The 20,548-nt window shown below is 41.4% G+C and overlaps 1 protein-coding gene and 1 long non-coding RNA gene across 8 annotated transcripts in view; one reads left to right on the top strand and one right to left on the bottom strand.

Annotated features, from left to right (window-relative positions):
* The first annotated feature begins 12,503 nt into the window (after positions 1–12,503).
* Positions 12,504–17,388, top strand: LOC146406353 (uncharacterized). The gene is made up of 3 exons (XR_014811057.1): positions 12,504–13,088; positions 13,531–13,640; positions 15,851–17,388. It is a non-coding gene; the product is annotated as an uncharacterized LOC146406353 (long non-coding RNA).
* NEDD4 (NEDD4 E3 ubiquitin protein ligase) overlaps positions 17,291–20,548 on the bottom strand; it is a 128,658-nt gene continuing 125,400 nt past the window's right edge. For all 7 annotated transcript variants that reach the window (XM_021094888.2, XM_084969548.1, XM_021094899.2 and 4 more), the window contains one exon: positions 17,291–20,317. In XM_021094888.2, the coding sequence (XP_020950547.2) occupies positions 20,215–20,317 (103 nt within the window). In that variant the 3' untranslated portion in view covers positions 17,291–20,214. The remainder of the gene's footprint in view (positions 20,318–20,548) is intronic.

The following is a 20,548-nucleotide window of genomic DNA, read 5'->3' as shown; positions in this document are numbered from 1 at the left end:
GATCTGAGGCTGCAAAATTCTATCTGTGATCTCCGATGACGTGTCAAGGAGGCAATTGCCAGTGTCAGTGGCCATTTTTGCCCCCTGAATGGCATGCAAATGGCTGCCTGCGGGTGCAATTTGACAGCACAGTCTCCCTGGTATCTGCAGTTTTGCTTTGGAGCAAAGGGACAGAAAACAGTGGGGAAGCTGACCCGGTTGGATTTCACTCCCTATCCTTTTCATAAATATGGAGGACTGTCTGTAAGAACATGATTTTGATGCCCTGGAAGCAAGCAGGGAAGTGGAAAATCCTCCCCCCACTCCCCGCCCCATCACTCTCAGGAAAACATGAGCACCACAATTTTCCCAGTCAGTTCAGAGGCAGCTAGCTGCTGGGCGGGCCAGCTTTCAGGCTCCTCTGCAAAGCAGAGGGGAGGTGAACAAATGGCTGGCCACACCTCTGCTGCAAACCTGAATGAGTGGTGCCACCTCCTGGCAGAGATGGCCTCCGGGTGGAGGCGGGGAAAATGTGGCAGTCATTCTGTTTTGGGCACCAGAAGGTTCAGAGCTGGAAATCACAGGACTTGTTCCAATCCCATCTGTCTTTGCTTTACAGGAGAAGAAAACCAAGGTCTGGAAAAGGGACATGAAATCAGTGGCAGAGCTGAGGCTGAGGCACTAAATCTGTTGAATACTTACCAAGGGCAGAACCCTGTGCAAAGCACCTTACATGCTCACAGCAACTCTGTGAGGAAGATGCCTGCCGTCCTCTCCTGTTTTCCAGATAAGACTAGTGAGGGCAAAAGTTTCAGGAGATGCTGAATAGGGGACCACGTCCCCTGCTACCTTTCTGTTACTTCCCAGCTGCCTTTCAGACACATGGATGTCACATGCAACAGAGATTAAGCCTGGGCTCCAGTGTATCTGGAAAAAAGGCTGCTCATTTTTGCTCTGAATAACCCAGATGGCCGTGCTCACTGGCCCTGAGAGCCTGGATTGAAACAGGCAGGTTCTGTGGGAAGGGAGGGGACACTGGGAACCGTGCGATGGAATCTCGAGGAAGCAAGTGGTTCCTGAGAAGTCAATCAATAACTAACACTCATGAGATACCCAGTTCTCTCCGTCAGCATTCTCATAAGTGTCAGACCAGCTTCTTATTTGGAAAATATGGTTCCTATGTGGGACACAGTGGAAACCCAGCAGACACTTGAGAAATGAATTGTTCCAGAAGGGAATGTGGAAATCATCTGCCCATTCAGTGCTGCAACTCTCCTTCCCTTGCCCCCCCCAATATACACCATCCAACACCCAGCCCCCAACACACACAAACTCCTCTCCAATTCCTTATTTGGCTTGAATGTCTCCAGGAAGCATTATTTTCAGAGGTGGTCACTTTTCAGTAAGTGGTTATTAAAATTATTCCTGCTGTTCAATCCATTTGTCTTCTGACAATTGTACTTCTGGTCCTAATTCTGACCTCTTGGGCAACACAGGACCAGTTCTTTGAAATTTCCACTGTTCCTCTCTTTCAGGTTAAATATTCTCGGTTTCTTTCATGCCTTCCTTTCATGTCTTTGATGCCTTTCTTTCTTTCTTTCTTTCTCTTTCATCTCTCTTTCATGTCTCTCTTCCTTTCCTTTCCTTTCCTCCCTCCCTCCCTTCCTTTTTTTTCCTTTCTGTCTTTCTTTCCCAACCCATGACCTATGGAGTTCCTGGGCCATGGATCAGATCAGAGCTGCAGCTGGGGCAACATCAGATCCTTTAACCCACTGTGCAGGGCTAGAGACTGAACCTGCATCCTGGTGCTGCAGAGAGATGTCACGGATTCTGTGCTGTCATAGCAGGAACTCCTTTTTCATGGTTTCTTAACAAGGCCTTCCTTCTAGGGTTGTGACCCTAGAGCTCTACTCTGCCTCTGGGTGGATAAGCTGCTGAGGAGCAAGGTTTATTTTCTTGTTTAGGCCCAGGAACAGCCAGGCCCAGCACTCCTATCTCTGGACTCATGTGAGAAAAACCAACCCATAAAGCCAGCTCTCTGTTGCTTGCAACTGAACACTTTCATAGTTGATATAAGTGCTTGCTTTGTACTTGGCTCTGTGCTGGCTACTCTACCAGTGCTCTGCCCAATCATCAGGACAATTTACTAACAGCCTCCACCTCAGTGTTCTCATCTGTAAAATGAGGGATCTGGACCCAGTGATCTCTGTGGTCTTCATATCTGATGTCAGCTCCATTAGCCTCCTCACCAATGTCCTAAGCACCTACACTGGACTCTGAAAATAGTGCTGGCATTTTTCTTCCATGACTTTGAGTCACAACTGCATTTACTTTGCATTTTAATATTTTCCTTCCCAGAAATATTTTTCATAATTGCTCTTTTGGAGGGGAGAGAAGGAGAGAGAAGGGTTTTTGCAGAATCTCTTCCTGCCTAGTTGGAGAATCCTTAATATTCCAAATCCTCTCTCCTCCTTCTCCCCCTTGGCATCCATTCCTCAGGCCAATGTTGGAACCCCCAAACATCAGCCTCCATCACTTGGTGCAGAGAGCACTGGGAGGCATGTGAGCTGGGCTGCTGTCCACTGACCACTAAGCCCCAGGGGGAGGGACCACACAGAGCGTTTGACGTCTGATGAGCCCAATACAGTGCTGGTTACTAACTGTGCCAGAACGTCTCTAGGCCTCTGTGTGCTCATCTGTGTGGGAGAGGGGGTGGGGTGGCGGTAATGATACTTGCCTAACCTGCCCTGTGTGGATGCTCTGAGGAATTTGGCAGAATGAGGACTTTGGAACACTGAAGAGGCTGTCTATGTCAGGATCAATTTTAAGATTATGATAGCTACTCCTTCCATATGCTGGTGATTTTTATGACCAGGATACTTACTATTATGTGTTAAAATTCAGAGCTTTTGGATGCAGCACGTTGTCTTTACCTAAGTATAAGCATGTGATTAGAATGTACACCTGTGGTTATAAATGTACAATTATTACATTTATCTGATGGAAGACTACACAAGAGTTTAAAACATCTAATTACTTTGGCACAAGAAGTATTTAAGCCATTCCTAAAGGATCTAATCTTATTTCTAAAGAGGAAAAAGAGTCCTTCAAAGGAAGTGGGAGTTGCCTGGCTATGGCAATTAGAGATGCCACTCTTCCTGATTTTCCTTCTCTCTGAAAACCAAGGAAAGGAAAGTTTCAGGTTGAAATGCTCACGCTAGGCCAGCTTCAGGGCTTGTGGCTGCCACTGTGTTTTCGAGTTCCCCTGTGGGTAATGGAGGCAGGAACTACTCTAGTGGCTGCCACCGCATGGGAATAATCATCAAAAGAGAGAAGAGACAAAAATATTTTAATTGCCTTGTAACCTCTCCTTAGCTGTGAAACAAGGTGGCCTTTACAGCTGCCCCCCAGAGAGACTAAACACTGGGCCAGGTCTGTTTTGAATGGAAAGCTGTAAAGTCCAAGCATTTAAAAGCAGTGTTACTCTGTAATCACCGCTGCTATTTATAGAGCCTGCCCTGCTCCACAGGCTTATGGCCACACATCTCTGCGGCTGCCATTACCAGCTGACCCACAAGACTGCGGCTGATGTCCTAGAGGGACCTACAGTTGGAGGAAGCCCTGGCCCTGTGATGCTAGGGTCACGCACACAAGGTTCCTCAGGAGGGAGACCAAGGCTGGAACCCAGGAGACTTGTTCTGTGTCAACCCATGCAAGGAGGTAGGTGATCAGTCCAGCTGATTCCCACCCTCTTTCCCCTCTCTCATACACACAACTCTTGGAAGCTAGAATCTCCTCCCTTGTAATAAAAACTTTAAAAATTTTAAAATGAGAAGTTCTCTCCTAATGAAGTTGATCAGCTCTAAAACTGTCTGGATTTAGCATTTAGGGACTGCCCAGTGGACAGCTGGTTTCCTGCTCACTCACCTGCTGGTTGACAGGCCTCTCTCATTCGCACAATTTCTTAATCCCTCATTCTTAAATGGGAACAGAAATCGAAGGAGCACTAGACAGTTGGTTCAAATTACAACATGAATAGAAGAGTCAAACAAATAGAAAAACTGGTTCCAGAGGAAACAAAGGTAATTCGGGGAGCAGAAGAGAACGTCAAAAAAAAAAAAAAAATCTGTAAATAATATCCTCAGAAAAATGTGAGACGACATCACACTTTTACAGCAAGACCAGAATGCTAGTTTAAAAGGAAAAAAGTAAGAAAGAGGTCCTGGAAGTAAAAACATGATTGTGGAAATAAATATTCAAGAGAGATATTAGAAATAAAAAGAACCCTCCCAGAAAGTAAAATAAAGTCAACACACAAAGACACAAAAATAAGACACAAGAACAGTAAGATGGGGGAAAAAAAACCCTACAAAGGCACTAAAAAATGAGAGAAAAAGACAACCAATTCAGGAGGAGGTCCAAACTCTGTCTGCTGAGTTTCCGAAAGAACAAACCAAGAACACAGAGGGAAGGAAATTATGAAAGGAAGAATATAACAAAGGCATCTAAACCTGAATGATGTTCCAATGTAAATGAATGTCACTAATTAAAGTGATGCACTGAGTACCTGGTATAATACTCTATAAAAATAGATTACTCTATAAAATAGATTAATAAGAAATATTCTATAAAATAGATTAATATCTAGATATAGTATGAAAGTTCACAGCACTGAGAATGAAGAGGATTCTAAATGCTTCAAGGGAGAATAAACAGAACATCAACAGAACAAGAATCAAAATGACAATATCAACAGTAAATGCAAGACAGTAAGCCAAGGACCTTAAAATTCTGAGGGGAAAAGATGAACTTTTACATAGCCAGCAAAGCTATCATTTGAACAAGAGGGTAAAGCCAAGAGATTTTCAGGCATGGGACTCTAGCAGTTTATTTCATGGAATCTCTTTCTTAGGAATTTACTATAAGGCATACTCTCAAAAAAGGAAGGTGTAAACTGAGGTAAAAATAAGACTGAGGAAATACTGGAGCCAATCTAGGAGAAGATTCAAGGTATCCCAGAGATTTCTGGAGCAAGCACTGCCAACCTGAGCAGGAAGCCAGAAATCCCAGCAGGGAACCTATTTACCTTGTCATAGTAAGATAATTGTTGCTCCCTGGTTTTCAGCTCTTGGACTTAACCAATAGGCAGTTCAAGGAAGTCTAAATTAATGGTTTGAAAACACAATATAACCATTAGGAATCTTCAAAATACAAAACTAAAAGTTAGATGAACTGAGTTAGGAAGGAGCGGAAGACTGGTGGAAGAAAAAATAGGGGTGTTGATAGGAAACTGAGAAGTGTTGTCTCTAGAAGATGAAAGAAATAAAGGTATTGCTTTTATTTAATGTTGTAAATATGACTGGCCTAGTCTGTCTGGCTGTGATAACAGAATCCCACAGGTGGAGTGGGTCATATACAGCAGAAATTTACTGCTCACAGTTCTGGAGGCTGGAAGTCTGGGTGTCACCCTGGTCTGGTGAGAGCCCTCTTTTAATTTCAGACTTTCTCCACATAATAGAAAGGGCTAGGGAATCTCTGTGGGATTATCTTCATAAGAGCAAATTCCATTCATGGGGTTTTCACCCTCATGACCTAATTACTCCAAAGGCCCTACCTACCAGTACCTTCACCTTTGGTTAGGCTTTCATGTGAGTTTTGGGGGCATAGACATGCAGATCATAGCAATGGGTCCACAGAGAAATTGAAAATTGGAATATAAAACTATTGGGCATTTATGATAGTAGGAGACAGAATAAGTGATTCATATCATCTATTGGCATTGATAAATCAAGAAATAGAAAAAGAAACATTGGTTACACATATGGTAGGAAATAACTAAAACTTTTGGGGTAGAACTGGGAATAAACACTGCAAGCTACATTACTTCCTATTTTGAAATAATATAACACAAAGTTGTAAAAAAAATAGTATCAGTATTTCCCATATACTTTTAATCCAGCCTCATGTTACCATTTTACATAACCATGGCACATGACCAAAACTAGCAAATTAACCTTGTCACAATACTATTAATTAAAATATAGACCCTATCTTCATTTCACCAGTTTTTCCACTTTGGCCCTTTTTCTGTCCTAGGATCCCATTATTGATTTATTAGTCCTGCACTCACAATCTATGACACTTCCTCAGTCTTGCCTGGTCTTTAATGATTTTGACTCTTTTAAATTAAAAGGAGTTATTTTGTAGAGTGTTTCAGATGGGGTTTGTCTGGTGTTTTCTCATTAGTATTAGATTGAAGTTACGCATTTGGCAAGAAGATGGTAAGTGATCCTGCGCCCTTCCCACTGCCTTGTATCAAGGGTACGTGCTGTCAACATGACTTATTATAGGTGATGTTAGCCTTGATCCCCTGGTTAAGGTGGTGTCTGCAGGGCTTCTCCAAAGTCACTATTTACCCCTTGGTAATTACTCTCTCCAAGGAGATACTTTTAAGACTATGCAAACATTCCATTTCTCTTTAAATTTTAGCATCCATTAGTGTGAGTCTTGCTTGCAACAATTATTGCTGTGATGTTTGCCCAAACATGATTTTTGATTTCTCTCAGTTTTTCCCACATTAATTCATTGGAATGCTTTTGTAAGGAAGAACTCTCCCTCTCTTCCATTGTTATTTATTTTTATCAGTACAGACTCATGGATATTGATTTTATGCTATGGGTTATAATTCAATACTATCATTTTCTTGCTCAGTTTGTTCCATTCTCATTGTTGGGAGCTCCTTCAGGTTGGCTCCTGGGTTCTTCTGATGTCCCTTTATCAGGTTTTGAGAACTTATTTTCTGGAACTGCAAGATGTTCCAGGTTCATCTTTTATCTTCCTTGCCCCAAGCCTGGATGCAACTATTTCTCTTAGAAGCCCTGGTTCCTTTCACTGGAGAAGGATGGATCCATCTATCTTTCTATATATTATAAACCATGATTCATGAGAATTCTTCCAAATTTAACCCCGTCACTGTAGAGCCTCTTCTAGCCTTCTCCTTTTTTTTAAATCTTCCTTCTCACCTTGAGAAATGTAGCTTTCAATACTTACAGTGTATTTATTTATTTGTTCGATAGTGATATATACCTTGAGTCATTTCAGAATTACTAACCCACAGCACTTTGAGAAACAAGCTTAGGAACTGGAGTACAAAATTTGTAAAGAGATCATCTTTAACCTTACAGTATCCAACCAAAATGTTGTTCTGCAAAGTCATGTAGGTTCTTTCTTTTCTTCCTTGCTCTTCTCAATGTAGGTATATTATTTTCACTTTGGTCAGGTTCATGTTTTATTGTCTGTGTGCCACACTGTGTTCCCCCACATCCTGGTTGATTTTAAATGTTTATTTTGGGGGTGGTATGGGAAACATTACTGTGGTTCTGGGTCAGAGCTTCACAAAAAATTCTATTCAGAGAAGTGTGCTCGCTCCTCATCCCTGTGACCCTAATCCAGTTCTTCCCTTCTTTCAACCCGTTTCCCACCTACACCCTGTAAGAAACTGTATTTCCTAGGGCTTCCGTGCAATGTGCTAGGAACCAAGTTAGGATACAAAGTTATCTTTCCAGTTCTGGAGGCTCCAAGTCCAGAAATCAGGGCCAAGCTCCCTCTGGATATTTCTTGCTGCTTCCTAGCTTCTGGTGGTTTGCTGCAGTCTCTGAGGGTCCTCAGCTCATAGAAGCATCACCTTTCATCAATGCCTTCATCTTCACATGGTGTTTTCCTTTTGTTTCTCTCTTCACATGGTCATTATCTTATAAAGACACCACTCATACTGGATTAGGGGCCCACCCTGCTCCAGCAGGACCTCATCTTAACTATTTATATCAGCAATGACCCTGTTTCCAAGAACGATCACATTCTGAGGTACTAAGGCATAGGACTTCAACATATCTTTTCAGGAGTGGGGTTTAGTAGTGGGAGGGACCACAATTCAACTCGTAACAGTAATCTAGCTCTTTAGTTTTTAGTTTATCCTTCTCATGCTTTTCGTGAAAGAGCATGTATATTTTCCTTATATCCCTTCTTTCTCACATGTAGGATAACATACTTAAGAAGCTCCTTTGCATTTTTTCACTTAACAGTATATCATGGAAATTATATGAATTTTTAAAGAGAGCTTCCTCATATTTTTATAGAGCTGCTTAGTATTCCATTTTCTAGATGAGCCACAACTTATCCAATCACTCCCTTTTGAATAAGCTTTTAGATTTGTAATTACCAGCAATGCTGCAGTGAGTAACCTCGTGCATATATATATAGTCTCACATTGTTGGAAGTGTATCTGCAGGATGTATTCCCAAAGTGGTGTTGTTGCTCAGACTGCACAGGAAGTTTTGTTAGGCTATGGCCTAATTCTCTTTGCAGTTTGCATTCCCACCAGCAATGTGTGAAAATGTCTGTTTCCCCACAGCCCAAATGATCATACGTTTTACTTTTTGCTAATGTGATGGATGAGAACAGTATCTCAGTGTTGCTTAATCTTCATTTCTCTGAGTGAATTTGAACATCGTTCATATAATTTTCTACTGGATTTTTTGTCATTTGTTCCTTCTTAAACATTCTTACTGAGATTTAATTCAAACACCAAACAGTTCACCCCTTTCATATATACAGCTCCATGGTTTTAGTATATTCACAGACTTCCGTAACTGTCAACATGGTCTAAGTTTAGAACATTTTTATCACCCCTCTCCAAAAAAAAAAAAAAAAAAAAAAAAAAAGACCCTTGTATCCACTCTTACTCTTCTTCATGCCCCAGCCCTAGGCATTCACTAACCAGCTTTCTGTCCCTATGGATTTGCCTACTGCAGACATTTCATATAAATGGAACCACACAGTAGTGGTCTTTTGTGACTGGCTTCTCTCATTTAGCACAGTGTTTTCAAGGTTTATTCCTGTTGGAGAATGTATAATTATTTCATTCTTTTTACTGAATGATATTCCACTGCCTGAATATACTACATTTTGTTTATCCATTCATAATGTGATGAATATTTGGGCTTTTGTGAACAGTGCCATTTATTAAAATGTCTATCTTTGCCCTAAGATTTTAGATGCCACCTTTAATGTCTACATTTCCATATCTTTTTGAGTCTATTTCTGGGCCTTCTATTTTACCGGCTGATGTGTCTCTTCATGTGGCACCACCGTACTTCTAATTACAGAGAATTCATAGTGTATTTTAATATCCGGTATGGCTAATCATCTCTTACAGTTGTTATTTTCAAGTGTTTTCCTGGCTATTTATACATTTCTGTATAAACGAACTTTATTATCAACTTTAAAAAGCTGGTTGGTATTGCATTAGCTTTTAAAATTAACTTAGGGAAAAGAACATCTTTATAAGTTGTGTCATCATAAACAAAAATGGGAGGTATCTTTCTGTTTGTTCAAGAATACTCTTGTACCTATCAGAAGTGGCAAATTATAACTTAAAATCATTTTTCCATTATTTTAGGGACTGTATTGAGTTTTTAGGAATGTTATAAGATCCATAAGAGAAAATATGTCACATTCTATGCAGGAAAAAAAACCAGTATTTTAAATGCTAACATGACTGGCAGAGTCAGTGATGTTATAAAAGCCTGTAGCCTGATTGACTAATGTCCTTGGTGAAATTTTATCAATGTCAGCTGTAGAGGGAAGCTCTGGGCAGCCAGGAAATGCCAGAAATACAGGGTTATTTTCTTTCTTGGATCTTCCTCTCAGGACTCTGCAGGGAGCCAGATCTTTCCCACCTAAACCATAAAATTTCTTGGGAAAGATAAACAGCTTCTCCCTCTTGGAGGAGGGAGAGAAGGAGGCTGATATAATCAATAGAGTCAATGATCTGAGACAAAAACTTTCTGAATAGAGTGCAGGAGATAAAGAAAGTGGTGGGGATTTGCAGGCAGGGCAGCAAAGTCCTTGTAACAGAATAATCAAGCCCCGGGTACACTGCAGAGAATGTACACACATACATCCACCCTCATGCACAAACACACCCAGAGAGGACAGAGAAAAACAGAAAATAACTGATTAAGACATAGAGAGTGAGGCCTGAGAGGGACAGAACAGAGACCTGGCTCAGCCACTAAAGCTAGGGAATTGTTAGCAAGCCCTGTCTGTGAGTGTCATGTTCTAAGCCTAAAGCATCTTGATGCATTACATTTTTAATCAGTGGTAATGTTTATTTAGAAAATTTCGTCCACCACTGGCATGTTAGTTTGAGAATACTGCCCACTACAAGTCCCACTTTAAGAACCAAAGAAGGTTATCTGAAAAAATGCCAGGCTCCCACTACCCATTAGTCCCTGCCTTTGGCTCATCCACCCCCAGCCTATCTGGAGAGAGGGGGTGCCGGCTGGATGACTGACACTCCCAGGGGAGGGCTCCCTCCACAGCTCACCTGCCACTCAGGCACAGTGAGATTCAGGTGAGCTCACTAGTCTTGGATACAAGGGACTGAAGTTGTGTGAAGCCTGGGTTAGGAGACCACCCAAGGTGGCCGACCTCACTTCTAGACCCAGGTCTGCTCCTAATTTACTCTGTGACCAGAGCAAACCCTTGCTGTGTCTTGTTTTATCTTTCCGATCTGTCAAGTGAGAATAATGACACGTGCCCTCCCTACTTTCCTGGCACTGAATAAAAGGAGACGATGAATGTGAAAATACATTGAAGAGAATTAAAAGTGCTGTCTAGATAGAAGGGACTGCCCAGACCACTTCTGTGAACTCTGCTCCAGGATGTCTCAGTGTCCTGATTAGGAAGTGAGGGGACAATCAGATACCTTTCAAACATATTCATCATGATTAAAAAATAGCCACTCACTCAGTAGCTGAGTCACTATTCTAACCACTTGTATATACGTTAGATCATTTGAAAAGGGCTGAGAAAACCTGTGTTCCACAGCTGGGAAGACTCCTAAGCCCCCTTAACCTGGCAAACAGACTTCAGAATGAGGCCATCCCCACCCTGCTGGCAGGGGACCCAGGATATGGAGAAAGAAGTTGAGTCAAAGGGAAAAAGTTATTGTCACTCTGGAAAAGATTCTGTAGACACCAGAGAAGCAGTGTCTGTTATATTTAACTACGGAATCAATATAATTAAAGAAAACCTCACATTCGTGTCTGCCCCTGTTGGTGTAAGCATATTTGTTCTCTGAGTTCATGGCTGTGAATAGTAAGCCTTCTGAGTAACTCAATACTTGGAAGTATTTTGCGGGTAGAGATTTGTGAGATACTCCTACACAAAAGCCTGGAGAGGGAGCTCATGCAGATGAAATAATTCGTTACTCCCTTAGCACGGTGACAACACCTCATCCACCCGAGGGACCCTGCCTGGCCATTTCTCTTGGACTCGGACTGATTTGGGGTAAACAGCCCAGGAGAACATGGCGAGACCAGGGAGTTCGGTCTTTTCAGACCCCAACCTCGCATTTCAGGGTTTTCCTACCCCAAGTGAGGAATCCCTTTTCCTAACGTCTATCAATACCAAACAGGTCTTACCTTAGTCACTTATACTTCACTACAAATACATCTGGGGTCAGGAAACATTTGTCCTTTGCACTATAATTCAGTCTTGTAAGTATGGAAGCTAAAGGTCCTATTTGCTATTAAAATAATTTCAATCACCAGCAAATATGCGGGAGGGGTCAGGGAGGCACATCCAATTACCCTTGAATCTCACCCCTTCTGCAAGGGAGGTCAGTCCTGAGAGCAAACCAAATTGAGTCATTTAGGGTACTCTGGAGTCATCTGGGCACACGGGGAGGGAGGAGCGGCTTTCTTCTCTCCAGGGGGCGTCTTACCTGCCCTCAGTCTGTCCAGATTGCTGCTCCTGACCACATAGCCTGCGATCTGCCCAGGTTCCTGAGAGCACTTTTCTCGCGGTGCTGGCTCCTCCAGGCCTCTAAGTCACCTCCGGGCTCTCCTTCTTCCTCCCCAACACTTCCTGGGCCTGAGAGCCAATGGTCACGCTGATGCTCCTTCTCCACAGGCCCACCTGGGGCACGATCTCACTGCCCAAGCGCTGGGGGAGGTCCCAGCACCTTCCCATCAGTGACGTCACCCGCAGGTGCGGGCGCCCCTGCGGGCTCGGGGCAAGAGGGCTAAGCAGGGCCTCAGGTGGAAGCAGGTGAAGTGAAATGGGCAGGGCGCTGGGATAACTGGGCACCCCGGTCATAACATGCATCAGGCTCAGGTGCGCACATGTGCAAGGTCGGAAAGTCATGGCAAAGTGGGGAAAACTGATGGCAATAGTTACAGATCCTAGTATACTTAACAAAGAGTGAAGCAATACCTAAAAGTTTGGCTTTGGCTGGGAAAACATTACCAGTTAAATTGTTTATAATCTTCTCCCCAACCACCATTTGTTCTATTAAACACAAAGTATAATAAACAACTTATTAATTAATTAATGGAAGTGATATTCCATCATTTAGATCAGCTTTCTTAATTTGCTGCACATGTAAATATGATCCCCTCACCGGCTTACACCTATTTCCTGATAACCTCCAGATTTTACCCATCTTTAGATGCACAACTGCCTACCAGAAGCCTCTCCTTTGATGACACTATGTGAAAAGTCCATAGTCCTTTCCGCTCCAGCAGCGGCACCAACACCCATCCAGGTGCCCCAGTCTGGGTTTCAGAGGAGGTGTCAGCCTGGACCCATCTCTGCTCCTCTTGCTCCTCCCTGCCCAACAACAGCCCCAACTCTGTCCATACGACATCTCAGTCCAGGGTTCCGACTCCACCATCTCACACTGGCGTCCTTGGAATGCTTTCCACATTAGCACCTGCCCCCAGTCTTGCTACCTCTCAATACGTAGAATGAGCTTTCTAAAGTTCATACCAAAGCATATTGTAACTTTTTTGGCCTCACCCATGCATGCAGAAGTTTCTAAGCCAGGGATCGAACCTGCGCCACAGCAGTGATGACACCAGATCCTTAACCCATTGAGCCATAAGGGAACTCCTTGGCTTGTAACATTTGAATAACTTCTCCATTGCCAATCAGATTCCTTAGTATCAAACATAAGTCCTTTCACAATCAAACTCCTACTTTTTCTCCAACCCAATATAATCTCTGTGACTTCACCCACTGGGAGTAACTCATAATTATTTCTGGTAAGTCTCTTGTTTTACTTCACTCTTTGTTTTTCAAGGGCCACACGCACTGCTGAAAATGAGAGGGCTGGTTCCAGTTCAAAGCCTTTGGCTGGACAGAGTGCTCAGCCAGAAGTTCCCCATCTGTAGCCTATTAGCCTTCCTGGTCGCATTTTGTTATCCTCCTTGCACCAGAAAAAACAAACAGCTGTCTCTCCCACAGTCTCTGCCTTCCCCACAATGTCAAAGAGGTTCTCCCCAGGTGACCCCCTGCGACCCCAAGGAGTTCCTTCCTCTGCGGTGGCCTTACCCTCCCAGTTGTCCAGTCTCATTGCCACCCTCCTGTTTCTGGCAGTTTCTGATAAATCACCCCATTTTCCATCCTCCTCGCCTTGTTTTGGGGATGATTTTCCCAGGTCCTAGATGCAGTGCTTCACACTATATGCTGGTTTGATTCCCACAGGTTTGCTTCTGCCTTCAGTGTCTAAGACCTTCAGAATGGGACACCTTCAGCAGGGGACACCTTCAGCATCACTGTCGGGGGCAACCTCAGCTCCAGGGAGGAGATTGCAGGTATGACTTGCATTGAGTAACTTGCATTACATCTCCTAAGCCACCCCTAGTAATCATAATCTATGTGGAGACAGTGTGTTCACAGTGCAAACACAGCTCCCCTTTTAACTAGACTGCTATTCTTAAGCCCCTAAATATAAAATCTGGAATTGCCACACATTGGCTATCTAGAATGTGGTTTAGTTGTCAACACTGGGCTCTCCTTAAGGAACTGCTTCCAAAACTCTGGAGTTGCCCCGAGGAAGCAAACTAATTTAGTAATTCACCACATAAGCCACTTGTAGCTACTTCTCCATTCCCTTTTGTGGTGTCAAAGCATGACCAGGTTCATTGATTCCTGTGCTGTGGTTATTTGAAAGGTTATTGGTCTTAATTGAGATATGCTGGAAGCATAAAATGCACATTGCATCTTGAGAATTTAGTACCAAATAGTGAACAATATCCTTAATTTTATATTAATTACATATTGAAATGGTAATATTTTAGGAGTTCCTGTCGTGGCTCAGTGGTTAACGAATCCAACTAGGAACCATGAGGTTGCGGGTTCGATCCCTGGCCTTGCTCAGTGGGTTAACAATCCAGAATTGCCATGAGCTGTGGTGTAGGTTGCTGACGTGACTATCCCATGTTGCTGTGGCTGTGGTATAGGCCGGTAGCTACAGCTCTGATTCGACCCCTAGCCTGGGAACCTCCACATGCTGTGGAAACTGCCCAAGAAATGGCAAAAAGACAAAAAAAAAAAAAAAAGAAAAAAAGAAAAAAAAGAAATGGTAATATTTTCGATACACTTCCTTAAAGCAGATATATTATTAATATTAAATTCACTGAACTCTTTTTACTTTTTAAAATGTGCTTCTAGAAAATTTAAAATCGAGCATGTCACCTGCATTATATTTCTGTTGGACAATGCTGGACTAGACCTTAAACATGTCTTAACATAACTTCCAAAGGCTTGGAGAATGTGTTGTGTGTTCCCTCTTTCCACCCCTGGCAATGCCTAAATGAGTAATTAGATGTCTTGACAACAAACCCCACATTCATATCCACATTGTCCCCAGATGGCAATGGGAAAAGTACATACATTGAGTCACAGGGACAACCACAGATATTCAGAGTTCTTATAGTGACTGAGTTAAGAGGACTTTCTTTTTCCCTTTTCACATTTCTTTTGAAGAAGTAGCCAAGGATAAAATATTACTGAATTCCTCATAGCTTAAAACCACACAATATCAACATTTATTCACAAGCATTACACTATTACAACACACAATAATACTGAAAAAGCAAACCTAGTTGGCTACTCCCTGTTCATCACTGAGAACTTGGTCATCCCACTGGAGCTATTTCATTGTCATCAAGTCTGAAAGCTGATGCTCCATTTGGGTTAATGCCCAGTGACTGAATCTTAATCACATCATTGATCTGGATCGTGTTTTCAAGTCCAACATCCACGAAAATCCTGTTTGTTTAAACTGAGATTTTCCTTAGCTCAACAAGCTCATTACCTCTGAGTAATTGGAGAGAATATACTTGAGACTTTCATTTATAAAGTATATGTGTTAAGGGAAAACAACTCTCAGGAAGGCATGGGGTTTGCCTTAGTAACTGATTACTTTTCATAAGAGAAATTAAAATAATGAATTGAGCATTCTCCACAGCCTCCAGTTGTGGCTTTAGTTTCTGGTTCGCTTCCTAGGAGAGCTCTTTGCTCTGGAGTTGTGTGCTTGCTCAGGCCTCTGTGATGGGGCAGCCAGAGGCCCTCCCTGCCCCTCCCCTTCTCTCCAGATACTGAGAGCCAGCAAATGATCAGCAACTCTGGGCTGTGAATGGCTTTCTTCACTTTTGGCTCTGTTTTGGTTTGCATCCACATCATTGTCATGAACATGATTTCATTAGAAAAAGCACCAATCCTTCAAACAAGTGAAAAGAGCATCAAAGATACCTTTCTCTTTATTTACTAAGGAAGCTTCTAAGGATGAGTGGAAACTAAAATAAGGCCCATTCAACTTTCATGCCACTGAGAAAAACACAAACCTGAGGGGTGATTTGTGACTTCACAGCTGTTGCAGTTGAATCCTATGGGCTGATTACATCAGTTGATCTGTCCTTTCACTGGCAAAAAATGGAAAAATGAACTGTGAACTATAAATCAGATACAAGGTGTTTTTCAAGCTGAATCTCTGTAATCCTTTGCCATCCTTCACTTTTAGGTTGCAAGGGCAGTGGAATTTCTAGGAATGGCTCTCAAGAACTCAAGCCCCCAATTCCTGCAATCCGTGAACATGGCAAGGCCTCATTCCTGTGGTGGTGTTTTGATAATGGCATGCTCAACTTTCAAAACAGGAGATTATCCAGGTGGGCCTAATCCTAGTCAAGTGAGCCTTGAAAAGCAGAGAATTTTCTCCATCTGTTGGCAGGAGAGGGCCGAGATGAGACATGGAGAGATTCTAAGCTTGAAGAAGATTGATTACATGCGCCATTGCTGGCTTGAAGCTGGAGAGGCCAAGTGATGAGAACTCTAGGTGGCATCTAGAGGTTTAGATGGGTCCCCATTTGACAACCAGCAAGAAAACAAGGACCTCAGACCTAGAGCCACAAAAAACTGGATTCTGTTGACAACCTGAAGAATCACAAAAGCAGAGTCTGGCTGGTTGACACCTTGGTTTTAGCCTTGTGAGACCTTAAGCAGAGGAGCCAGCTGAGTAGTCCTATTTGGGTTTCTGACCAACTGAACTGTGAGATAATCAGTGGGTGTTGATTTGAGCTGCTAGGTTTGTAGAATTCTGCTAGGTGGCAACAGAAAATGAATACACCTCTGTAATTTTCTGGTTGGATTCTATGGCTTTGCTTTTCTGTTGTGGATCATAATCCACTGAGTTTACATGCCGTGTGGCCTCACGTGAATTACTCATCCCCCTTGAGCCTATAAAACCTGCCTCACCGAGTTTTTATGAAGATTAAATGGGATCCATGTAAAGTGTTTACTGCAGACCCTGGCACCCTGCAGGATCTCAATCCAACTCCTTTTCTGCACTTGTATTTATATGGTTCTCACCGTCTCGCCAAACACAGAGCTTCTGGCATATTATTATACAGTGCTAGGGATGCTGTAGTAGTGCCCCATATATGTGTGCTGGGCGAATGCAAACAAAACAATACTCATGAGGTAATCATATTCATCACATGTTTATATGTTGGGAAGTGAGCATACAAAAAAATGTACCCCAAGCCCCAGAGGAAAATTTCCACATGCTGAAGCAAAGGCAAAAACAAAAACAAAAACAAAAACAAAAACCCAAACAAATTTAATTCTGAACTAACACTTGGAACTCCTTTTTTTCATAGAAACTATAAGTAGGTTACATGGCTGGCCTCTTGAATTAACAAAAACCAAGTCTGAAATCCATTCCATTTGTGACTTTATTATTATATTGTCCTCTGGATATTTCACTAATAACCAGATTTGGGGGAACATGACCTGTTTGTAAAGTGGAGATTATCTGTGGTTAAAAGTTCATAATCATGCTGGGTCACCTGCTACAAATTTAAGGTTGTCTTGAGATTTCTATGTGTTGCTGGAAAGAACTAGATCAGGAGATAACATCCAGGATACTGGCTTGGAAACATTACTACTTGAAAATGAATCACCATTTTTGTTTTTACTAGAATAGAACTTTATTTGTGGCATCAAGAGTTTTAAAATGATTTTATATTTTAATAAAGTATGCAATAAATTTTGATACATTAATCTTGATATATTTTTCCCATATGAGAAGATTTTTTAAAAACAATGTCAAGTGTCTTATAATCAAAACAAATTGTTTAACGATACTTATCTGGGATAATTTCAGCATTATAAATAAAACATGAAAACATACCCATTTAAGTTAGGATGAAATGCATCTGTAATACAATTTTATGCCAAAATTTGGTTGAATACAGAGAAAATAGAAGCTAAAATTATGTGCTTATAATTTCTAAAACAAATATGATGTCCTTGCTTTACAAGAATGACCCTATTTACTTGCCAGCCATAGAATGCATTTGGGATACTCTGCTGTCTGGGATGAGGGGCTGCGTTGCTTGATTATAGGTTCCTTCCAGACCATCAGTGCGTATCTGGGAGATGAAGAGGATGAGGGTCCATGGCTGGGGCCTGGGGGCTGGGGACCGGGGGAAGTGTCTGGTCTCATTAACACCCTGTTTTATCTGAGTCACAGAATCATCCAAGTGAATGAGTCAGATGAAAAGCAAGCTTTATACTTTCTCAAGCTCCGATTTCTGCTATATTTCACAGAAGTGATACTTAAACAATCATGTGGTAAAATCCTGTTTTAACAAAAATAGTTTTCACATTCAGTTCTACATAATAAGAACATTCCAAAATGCATTGGCCCGTATCAGTATTACTTTGCTCATGTGGAGAAAATGAATTTGTATGGTAAGGTCCATGTACAGATAAACACATGATTACATATATCTGCACGTATTCAATATCAGATGTTCCTACTTCCTTGCCTGATCGCAGTCATTTTATTTTTAAATGAAGAGACTTTTCTTTGGGAGTGTAGTTCATGTTCACACCTGATTTGACAAAATCTGATGGTCAGCACAAAGCACCTTTCAATTGTATGATACTTTGCAAAGCATCTCTCTGGAGTTTACAACAATCTTACATGACAATGACAGCAGCCATGATTATTTTCCTTTGACAGGTGAAGAACCAAGAGCCCAGAGACGTTGAGTACATGGCTTCAGTTTAAATATTTACTAAGTGATAAAGTTAGGGCTACATCTGGTGGTCTCCCCTAAAAGCTGGTTAGCACAGGTGAAGATAAGATACAGGGTGCACTGATCTGTGAATTACTCTCCCTAAGCTGAGCTGCTGATGCCATGTTTGGAAAGTGGTTTTGCTTCTGTCACATGTGCTCAAAGGTACTCATTGTGTTAGAACAAACTTGAACCAATAGCCAGATGCACTTTTTACAACTCTGAGTATATATGTGTGTGTGTGTGTGTCACACACATATATGTATATATATGTATTTAAGAAGATTCATAACATATATTTACAATTATTCCTAAATCACCAAGATACCATATTGAGAAATAGCTTTAACTTTTTGCAAGAGCATTTTCTATATAATCATTCCAATATAGGTATAAAACATATAAATACAGTCTTGGCACACTTTATCTTTGCAGGTGCATGGAACACTTTCCCTTTTGCCTTATCCTGCTCACCCTGACTTTTGATTGTTTGAAAATTCCTTTGCATATCTCCAAGCTTCTTGAGGGTGAAGATTCAGCTAGATATCTTTGAAGCTGCTAACTCTCACCCCAGGGCCTAGCACAGACCTAGGCATATAGCAGGCATTCAGTAAATATTTGCTGAATGCACAGGATTTTTATGTACTTCAGTTTGGCTAAAGTAGGAGTTTATCTGTAGCATTTTGCCTAAAGAATTTTGGATTTAGAGCAAAACATTTTCATAGTAAACAGTATTTTTAAAAAGCATAAGAAATATGGTAACAAATTTAATACAAATTATGCATTATAACTATTCTTTGGTTACTTTTAACAAATTATTTGGTTTTTTGACTAAAGTGAAATACTAAAAATACAAAAATGCAACTACAGAAATTAGCTTGCCTGTAAACATAATAAATCCTGTAAACATATATTTACTACATAATTGTGCAAGTGTAAAGAATGACTAGTAAAGGCAAGTATTGTACATTTGACTTAGTTCTTCAAGGCATATTTAGGAATACTGCTTTGTTGAGCTTTAGTTTGAAGAAGGAATTCTTTTTAACTAAACTAAAACAGGAAAGAGTGAATGACTCTACCAATGAGCCAGAAAGATATACAGGCAAGACGGAGGCATTAATACCTTTCACCCTTTGCAAATCCGAGTTTGCTTCACATGTCTCATGAACCACCTTGTTTAGTAAAACCACATATTAACAAAAGCCAAATACTTTTAAAATGAACAAGTAAACAGCTTTTTGCAAGTGAGTCATTTGACTAAAAATATAGGTAACACACTTTCCAAGATTTTTTCAAAAATCTGGGCAGTAAGGTGCAGTAGGCAGGTCTACAAAACAATAACTAGCTGCAGGCAGCACTGAATATACTGTAGCATATTCAGTATTAATGTTTTTTCCCCCAACTTTGGTTTTCCTTCTCAAAAAGCATCAAACTTTTCACACACGACACTTATCACAACTATTTTCACAGTTATAATTTCAGTAGTTTAAGAAAGAACTGCCTGGCAAATCTGTAAAAGAGGTAAATGTTAAGGACAAAACTCACAATTTCAGGCACACAGGACTTATATCCTAGAGTGTGAACTTACGATAGAACAAAACACCTGGGTCAGTGCGACACAGGATTTAAGTGAATGAAATAGTGGCAAAGTTGTCATACTATTTCTTCTAATGTTTTGATAGGATTTTCTCCAATATCTGGGAAAAATCAACAGCCAAGGGTTAGTAATTCCCTACAAAATATTAAGTCAAGATTTTGCTTATAAAAAAGTGGCAGTAAAACACCAGAGATTGTTACTTGGAATCTAATCAACACCATCAAAACCTTGAGTGTTCTCGATGGCCATCTGAAGTTTATCCCACAATTCTTCAAATGATTCATAGGGTGGCAAGTCCAAGCGATTAAAGCTGAAAGAAAAGAGAGGGGCTGGTTATGATGAACACTGACAAAGCAAGTTCTCAGGCAAACTTTTCATAGTGCCATGATATGTTCCAACACTAAATACTCAACAACTTCACGAGATGTTCCAACACTAAAAGACCTTTTCTCCCCAGGGAGAAGGAAGGTTTAAGATCAGACTCTGGGCATGGACTGTCTCCATGACCTCTTGGTGGTGACTTCTCAGCTCCACCTTGACC

The sequence above is a fragment of the Sus scrofa genome, chromosome 1 (genome assembly GCF_054392235.1).
Source record: "Sus scrofa isolate SSC_HxYL_T2T_F1_AM1 chromosome 1, Sscrofa_HxYL_maternal_Yorkshire_Landrace_v2.0, whole genome shotgun sequence".
Lineage (NCBI taxonomy): Eukaryota > Metazoa > Chordata > Mammalia > Artiodactyla > Suidae > Sus > Sus scrofa.
This window is presented reverse-complemented; position numbering and strand designations above follow the sequence as displayed.